Source organism: Pipistrellus hanaki (assembly GCF_964339955.1).
Source record: "Pipistrellus hanaki genome assembly, chromosome: 6".
NCBI classification, from domain to species: domain Eukaryota; kingdom Metazoa; phylum Chordata; class Mammalia; order Chiroptera; family Vespertilionidae; genus Pipistrellus; species Pipistrellus hanaki.
The window spans coordinates 13,882,567-13,889,833 of NC_140508.1; the positions used below are offsets into that span (position 1 = coordinate 13,882,567).

Genomic DNA, 7,267 nt, shown 5'->3' on the forward strand with positions numbered 1-7,267 from the left:
TTATCACATATTTGTCCTCATTCCCCCCACTCCCATTCCAAACCCCTCCCCACATGCCTCCACCCCCCTGTTGTCCATGACCACTGGTTAGGCTTATAGGCCTTTGGTGGATCTCTCTCCCTTTCCCTCACCCTCCCCTACCTCCCCTCTGAGGTCTGACAATCTTATCGATGCTTCCCTGTCTCCGGGGCTGTTTGGGACCAACTCTATGGAGCCGTTAACACTCCAGAGTCCCCCTCAGTATCTGCTGAGGCAAGACTCCCCCACCCCATCTCTGCTTAGCGCTTCCCCTGCCCCACTTCCCTCATTCCCTCAGATGTTTCTCCAGAAGAGAGGATTTCCCTCAGTCCCCCACCCCCAATAAACCACAATGCCCCCAAATCCTCCTCAGGCTGTGCTTCTAGGGAACCTGGACAAAGACTTAGTTCCATTTTTTAAAATATTTTTTTATTGATTAGGGAGAGGGAGAGAGAGAGAGAAAAAAAAACAAAACATCAATGATGAGAGAGAATCACTGATTGGCTGCCTCCTGCACACCTACTGGGGATTGAGACTGAAACCCGGACATGTCCCCTTGACCGGGAATCCAGCCATGACCTCTTGGTTCATAGGTCAACACTCAACCCTGAACCATGCCAGCTGGGCAACTTATTCCCATTTTACTGATGAGGAAGTTAAGATTCAAGAGGCAAGGTCACTGACCCAGGTTCATACAGCCAAGAAATGTCATAGCAGCAATCTGAGCCCAGCGCTGCAACTCAGAGCCCACATTATTGTTATTTATGCTTATTCGTTATCAGCCCACTGAGCAGAAGGCGAGTCTGAGCTTGCTGCTGAGGCCACACAGGAGGCTGGAAAGAGGTCTGGGTGCTACCCTGGTGTGGGAGCTACCCGGAGTGAGTGGCAAGGGTCAGACTGGTGGTCCAACCCCAACCCCATGTGACAATTATGTACCCACCCTCTCCCCCCCCTGCAGAAGCCCTGGAGCAGCTGTACGCCTGGGAATGCTTCGTCTTCTGCCTGATCATCTTTGGCACCTTCACCAACCAGATTCACAAGTGGTCACACACATACTTTGGGCTGCCACGCTGGGTTGTCCTCCTGCAGGACTGGCATGTCATCCTGCCACGTAAACACCATCGAATCCACCACGTCTCACCCCACGAGACCTACTTCTGCATCACCACAGGTGCGGCTGTAAGGCAGCATAGGACAGGTCACCCCCTCCCCCTCCAGCTACACCTCCATCCGGATCCTCAGGGTCCGGAGGGCACAGGGCACAGTGGAAGGTCATGCAGCCCTTGCCTTGTGGGAATGCTCTCTCAGAACACATTTATTGAGCGCCTACTATATGCCAGGCACTCTTCTAGGTGCTAAGGACACAGCCATAAACAAGACCCCACCTCATGGAACAAATATGTATTAATCACCTACTCTATGCCAGGCACTGCTCTGGGCGTAGAACACAGCACTCAACAAAACTGGCAAAAATCCTGTCTTAAAGGCATTTACATTCTGATAGGGGACATTCCAGACAACAAACAAGCCCCACATCTGACAGTGCTAACTGCTATGGAGGACAATAAAGCAGAGGTGGAAGGAAATGGGGAATTCGCCCTTTAAGAGGGGTGGTCAGGGAAGCCCTCACTGAGAAAGTGACTTTGAACTGAGGGAGAGAGTCATGCAGATCTGAAAGAAGGAACAGTGGGTGCAAAGGCCCTGAGGCAGGAGCATGCACTTTTGTTTGAGCAGCTGCAAGGAGGCTATTGCGGCTGGAGTGAGTGCTTGAGGGATAGAGTGACAAGAGAGATGACAAAGTCCCGGTCTGTGAAATGCTACAGAGGAAAACATAGCAGGGTGAAGGGCAGAGAGGCATGGGGTGTGGGGGGAAGAGGGAAGTAGCTGTGCATATAAGGAGGTCAGAAAGCTGGAATGTGGTAGGAGTACAAATACTTGCAAATAAATAAGGAAGGATCAGTTCAAACAAAGGGACTGGCATGTGCAAATGTCCTGAGGCGGGAAGATGCCTAGAGTGTCTGAGGAACGGTGAGGAGGCACACATGCCATTGGTAATGGGCCAGTGCCACCAGCGAGGTGAGTGGATCAGGTGAGCACGTTTCCTAGGGCTAGTTGGATTTCTTCCAAGGTGAAGTACATAAGGTGCTATCAGGTCAGACCAGGTTAGGTTCACCTATCATCTCCATGTGTGCCTTTAGAAGACTCAAGCCTCCTGGATATTATGTTTTTCATCTACAAAATGGGTCTGCAGGCACTTCCTTCACGTGCCACCTTTTCAAGGCTGGGTGTGAATGGCAAGGTGGCAGATGCAAAGTGCTCGATAAGCTGTGGGGTCTTGGGAGAAGGATTGTTTTGTTTTTCTGGAGGCAGAACTGAGAGCCACAAAAAAATATTTTTTTGCATGCCATACTCTTTGAGAGAAGGTAGAGAGGATAGAATTTAGGCTGTTTAGGAGTTCAGTTAACCGCTTAGCCAATCTTGGAGTCAATCTTGGTTTGGCCTGCTACTGATTGGAAAACTCCCCTCTAAGTCTCCATTTTCTCATGTAGAAAAGGGGACTTGATAATAGTGTCTACCTTGTTTGGTTGGGAGACTGTAATGCAGATATGAAATAAAATTACGAGAAATATGAATTGAGCACCTATTATGTTGTAGAATACCATTCTTAGCACTGGGTATGAACAGTGAAGAAAACATGAGGTCCTGCAAAAACATGGAAGTGCTGAATTAATGAGCTTAGTTACATGATCAGGAAGGCTGTAAAGAAATAAAAGAGGGGCACCACAGGCCTGGGGTGTGGTTTAAGCTGTGGTCAGGGAAAGCTTCCTGGGAGAGCTGGCCTTTGAGCCAAGTGATAAGGAACGCTGCCACTGCTCAGCATAGAGTAAGTGCTCAGTAAGAAAGTGAATGAATGAGGGTCTGAGGGCATGTTGGAGCCCCTCTGAGCCCATTGGTGAGAGGCCCCTGTTCCTAGACTCCTTGATCAGTCCTTGTCCCCTCCCTCCTGCCAACTCACTCCCTATTGCTCCTGCCTCAGGTAGGACCGGCTCTCTCTCTCTCTATTCCCTCAGCTGCTCCTCCCCCATTCAACCCCTTGTGCCCTGTTCCACTGCAGGTTGGCTCAACTACCCTCTGGAGAAGATGGGCTTCTGGAGACGCCTAGAGGACCTTATCCAGGGCCTGACGGGCGAGAAGCCTCGGGCGGATGACATGAAATGGGCCCAGAAGATCAAGTAACTCCTCCGGCCTGCCATCTCATTGCCAACCTTCCTTGGGCTCCCCAAACCGAAGCCATCTGCCAAACATCAGCCTTCCTCGTGCTGGCCCCTCCATGCGGAGAGGACGCCTCCTGAGCTGGGCCTGGGCACCCCCAGCCCACCCTTTGTGACACAGAATACTTGAGCCACTGATTTTTTTCATTTCCTTTCTTTTTTTTCTCCCGTTTCCTTTCCTTGGCCCCCTCCTTAACTACCTGAGCTGCCCTGCCTGCCAAGCCTGGCTGCAGAAAAAGGAGCCCCTTGGGTAGAGGGGAAGTTCCCTCACTCTCCACACTCTGACCGCCCCCAGCCCCACCGGGCAGCCCTTCCGTGTGGCTGGCGTTAGGGCCACTAATCCTCCTACCTGTCCCTCCTTGTCTTCTCCCAGTGGTGTAGGAGCCCCGAGGCACACCTGAGTGTCCCTGGAGCAGTGCCCTGCCATAGCCCTGCAGACTGGCCCTAAGGGCCTTGGTGGACAGTCCCAGCCCAGCCTGTCTGTGTAAGGATAGCAAGGTACAGCAAGGGTCTGAAGGCAGTGGCCAGAAGAAGCCAGAACCCCTGCCCACGTCTGGACCGTCCTCCCTTCCCCTCCTCCATCTGCCCACGTGATTCCAGCCAGAGCTGACGTTTCCACGTGAAAGAAGGATGACTTCCCAGGGCCCAGCCCCCGTGCTGGGTCTGGATCGTTTGGAAGGGGACACGGTACCCCCTCTGGCCAGGGGTATGTCAGAAGGAAGAGTGGGCTTTTTTTTTTTTTAAGGTGCTTGCTTGTCTAATGTACAAATAGAAAGCCTTAATATCTTTTCTGTAACACGGAGTGATATTTTAATGTCATGTTTTGGATGTACATAATATATTTATAACAAAGCAGCAAGAGTCTACTTAACCTGGGCTGCCTCCTGTTTCCTGGTTGGCCGGGGGAAGGGCGCCCCACCCCTAGCCTATTCCTAGCTCCCCAGTCTTCTCCCCCACAACCCCGGGCTCAGGATGGGGGCTCTGTCACCTGAGACAGTGAATTAATGTTGATATCCCCTTCCAACACTTGGAGGGGACTCATGATTTGGTAAGGAATGGTCCTCTTGCAGGAGATCATGATGATAGAGTATTGAGGCTGATCCTTCTATCCACTATCTAATTCCTTCAGCAAATGTTTACTGGCATCTAGTGTGTGCCAGGCTCTGACCTGGACCCTGGGGCACAGAGTGAACATAACCAGGAAAGGACGTATCCTAATGGAGAAGACCTCCTGGGCAGAGGGACAATAAACAAATAATTTCACATGGGCATTCAGATGTTGATTTGTAAAGAAAATCAAACAGCACAGAGAAAGCAGAGTGGGGCTGTTTGGCAGTGTGGTCTGGGAGGGGGCCTGTCTGAGGAGGTGACATTTGAGCTGAGATCTAAAGGAGGGTATGGAGCCAGCTGAGGAAAGAATCGGGGAAAGAGGCCTCTCGACTGGACAGCAAGTGCAAAGGTCCTGAGGCAGGAACAACTTGGAGTTTTTAAGAGACGGTGTGATTGGACTGAAGTGAGCAGAGGGAAGGTGGAAGATGAGGTTAGAAAAGAACCTCTTAGGCTGAGACAAGTGGGGAGACACTGGACATTTCAGACAAATGAGTATCTTGTTCATTCATTGAACAAATTATAAGGCATTTCCTATGTGCTAGGCACTGGGGTTCAGTAGTGAACACTACACACATTACAGTCAATATCTAGTCTGGGCTAGAGAATTTCTACACTACTAGAAGAAAAAGCCTGTTGATGGCAGAGAAATGACAAAAGACTCTTAGAGCAGTCACAGATAAAGCACTTTTTAAAAATTGTGACCCATAACTTTAATTTCCTTAAAGTTTGGCTCTCAGTTGATTTTTGATTTGTGATTGTCTGAAGGGACCATAAAAGGAAAGGGTTTTAAAATTCATCAACTCATAAGTTACAAAAACTTAATCAAAAATAATTTTATAAGTTCATATAACTGAAAAGTTCACAAGTGAACTTAATAGTTTGGCAGGACTCAGGGGCTCACATGACTCATCAGAACCTGGTCTCTGACTAGTTCTTCTTTTTCCCTGAGTTGACATTGGACCAGCTCAGCAATCTCAGTGGGAAGTCTCCTTTCCCAGTAGTTGCAGCAAAAGCCCCAGGGCAGGTTCTCATTGGCCTGGATGGGGTCATGTGTCTATTTCTGAACCAATCACCTTGGGGGAGGGAGGGCGTGGACTGGTGGAGAGGTGTTCTGATTGGCCAGGTCTGAAACATGTTCACCTGGAATTGCAGAGACAGAATCAACATTTTCCAAGCCACAGGATGTGAGGAGAGGGATGGCTCCCAAAAGAAAAGGTGTCGTCAAAGAAATCCACGGTGGGATGGGCCGACAGCCAAACCCTTTGGAGGGACCAGAAAATCAATCTTGGCACTGCAGGTGTTGGTTTCCCACTCCCAGGCCTGCTGGAGAGATTTTCCAGGCCCTACCAACGTGTGTTAGTTCTCCTGAGCCAGCAAAAAAACAACCTGAGTCCAGAGAGGTGAAGTGACTTGCCCACAGCTGGTGAGGCAGAGCCAGGCCTCATGCTCAGACTGGTTTCGTGCTCTTGAATTCAAAAATGTGTTCAAAACCAGAAGGAGGCCTAGCAGGCATGGCTCAGTGGTAGAGCGTCGACCTATGAACCAGGAGGTCACCGTTCAATTCCTGGTGTTGCAAACAAGTGCCTAAGAGAACAGGGCACCTACTGAGAACTTATGTGCCTGTCTGTGGAGAGCTCTCTGCATTGGGTCCCATCAGGCAGTCCCTGCAGCTCTGAAAGGGGAATACATCCAGCCCCATTTGCAAATGGGGAAACTGAGGCAATGAGGTCAGGTAACATACTCAAAACTGGTAGATGGTAGGGCTGGAATCAGCCCTGATCTGACCCAGAGCCATGTGCTCTAACACCTGCCTTCAGCCCAAGTGGAGAGAGGGAGGGGAGGAGGGAGGTGTCCGGTGACACACGTGTCCCCCATGAGAAAACAGCAACAGCGCAGGATGAGAAGCAGCAGCTGACACTGAGAACCTGGATAGCCTGCAGACAGCAGGCCCCAAAGGGCAGCTGCTACTCAGAGGAACTGGGCTTGGGGTGGTAAATACACAATACGATATACAGATGATGTACTGTAGAATTGTATACCTGAGACCTATATAATTTTATTAACCAATGTCACCCCCAATGAATTCAAGTAAAAATATTTTTAAAGTTAAATAAAAAGGAGCTGCAAACCCAGATTTTTTTAAATGCTGGTTCCATTTTTTTAAAAACAAACTTGAGCAAAATAAAACGTATGTGTGAGTTGACTTCTGACCCCGACTTCAGTGGAATTGTGCTGCTATCTGGTGGTGGAGGGAGGCAGGTGGCAGTGCAGGAAAACAGGGATTTCCAGCTCAACTGTAGGTCGTGCATCCTTCTCTGTGCTCACTTCTTAAAGGGGTCTGGGCAGGGTACCTGCACCCAACTATAACCCATCTCTTTTGTGTTTTGTTTTGTTTTTTAATATATTTTCTTGATTTTTCACAGAGAGGAAGAGAGAGGGATAGAGAGTTAGAAACATCGATGAGAGAGAGTCATCGATCAGCTGCCTCTTATAATGTGCATGGGAGAACTGAAGTATTTGCTCATAAGGGTCAGTAGACCTGAGCGGTCAATCCTAAGAAATGGTTGGGTGAAGGGTGTTCGTGGGTGACATTTTGATAGCTTGTGCCACACTGCCTTCCACTGCAGCCATGCCCATTTAAACTCTCACAACTTTGAAGAGTGCCCGTTTTCCCACACCCTTGCCAACACAGTGTGTTATCGAGTGTTTTGTTCTTTGCCAATCTGATAGGTGGTTTTAATTTGCATTTCTCTTACTGTATTTCATTGAATCTAAGATCTCATTGATTGTAAGATGCATCCTGATTTCACAGATGTTTGGATGTAAATATTTGCATTTTAGAATCACTGAAATACAGTATGTTGAGT

At 49.2% G+C, this 7,267-nt stretch overlaps 1 protein-coding gene across 1 annotated transcript in view; it reads left to right on the top strand.

Moving 5' to 3' along the window:
• The window catches only part of PEDS1 (plasmanylethanolamine desaturase 1), a 28,908-nt gene extending 22,305 nt beyond the window's left edge, over positions 1 to 6,603 (top strand). Inside the window, exons 5-6 of the mRNA XM_084887128.1 lie at positions 977 to 1,189; positions 3,134 to 6,603. Of these exons, the coding sequence (XP_084743254.1) occupies positions 977 to 1,189; positions 3,134 to 3,255 (335 nt within the window). The 3' untranslated portion in view covers positions 3,256 to 6,603. The remainder of the gene's footprint in view (positions 1 to 976; positions 1,190 to 3,133) is intronic.
• The last annotated feature ends 664 nt before the right edge of the window (positions 6,604 to 7,267 follow it).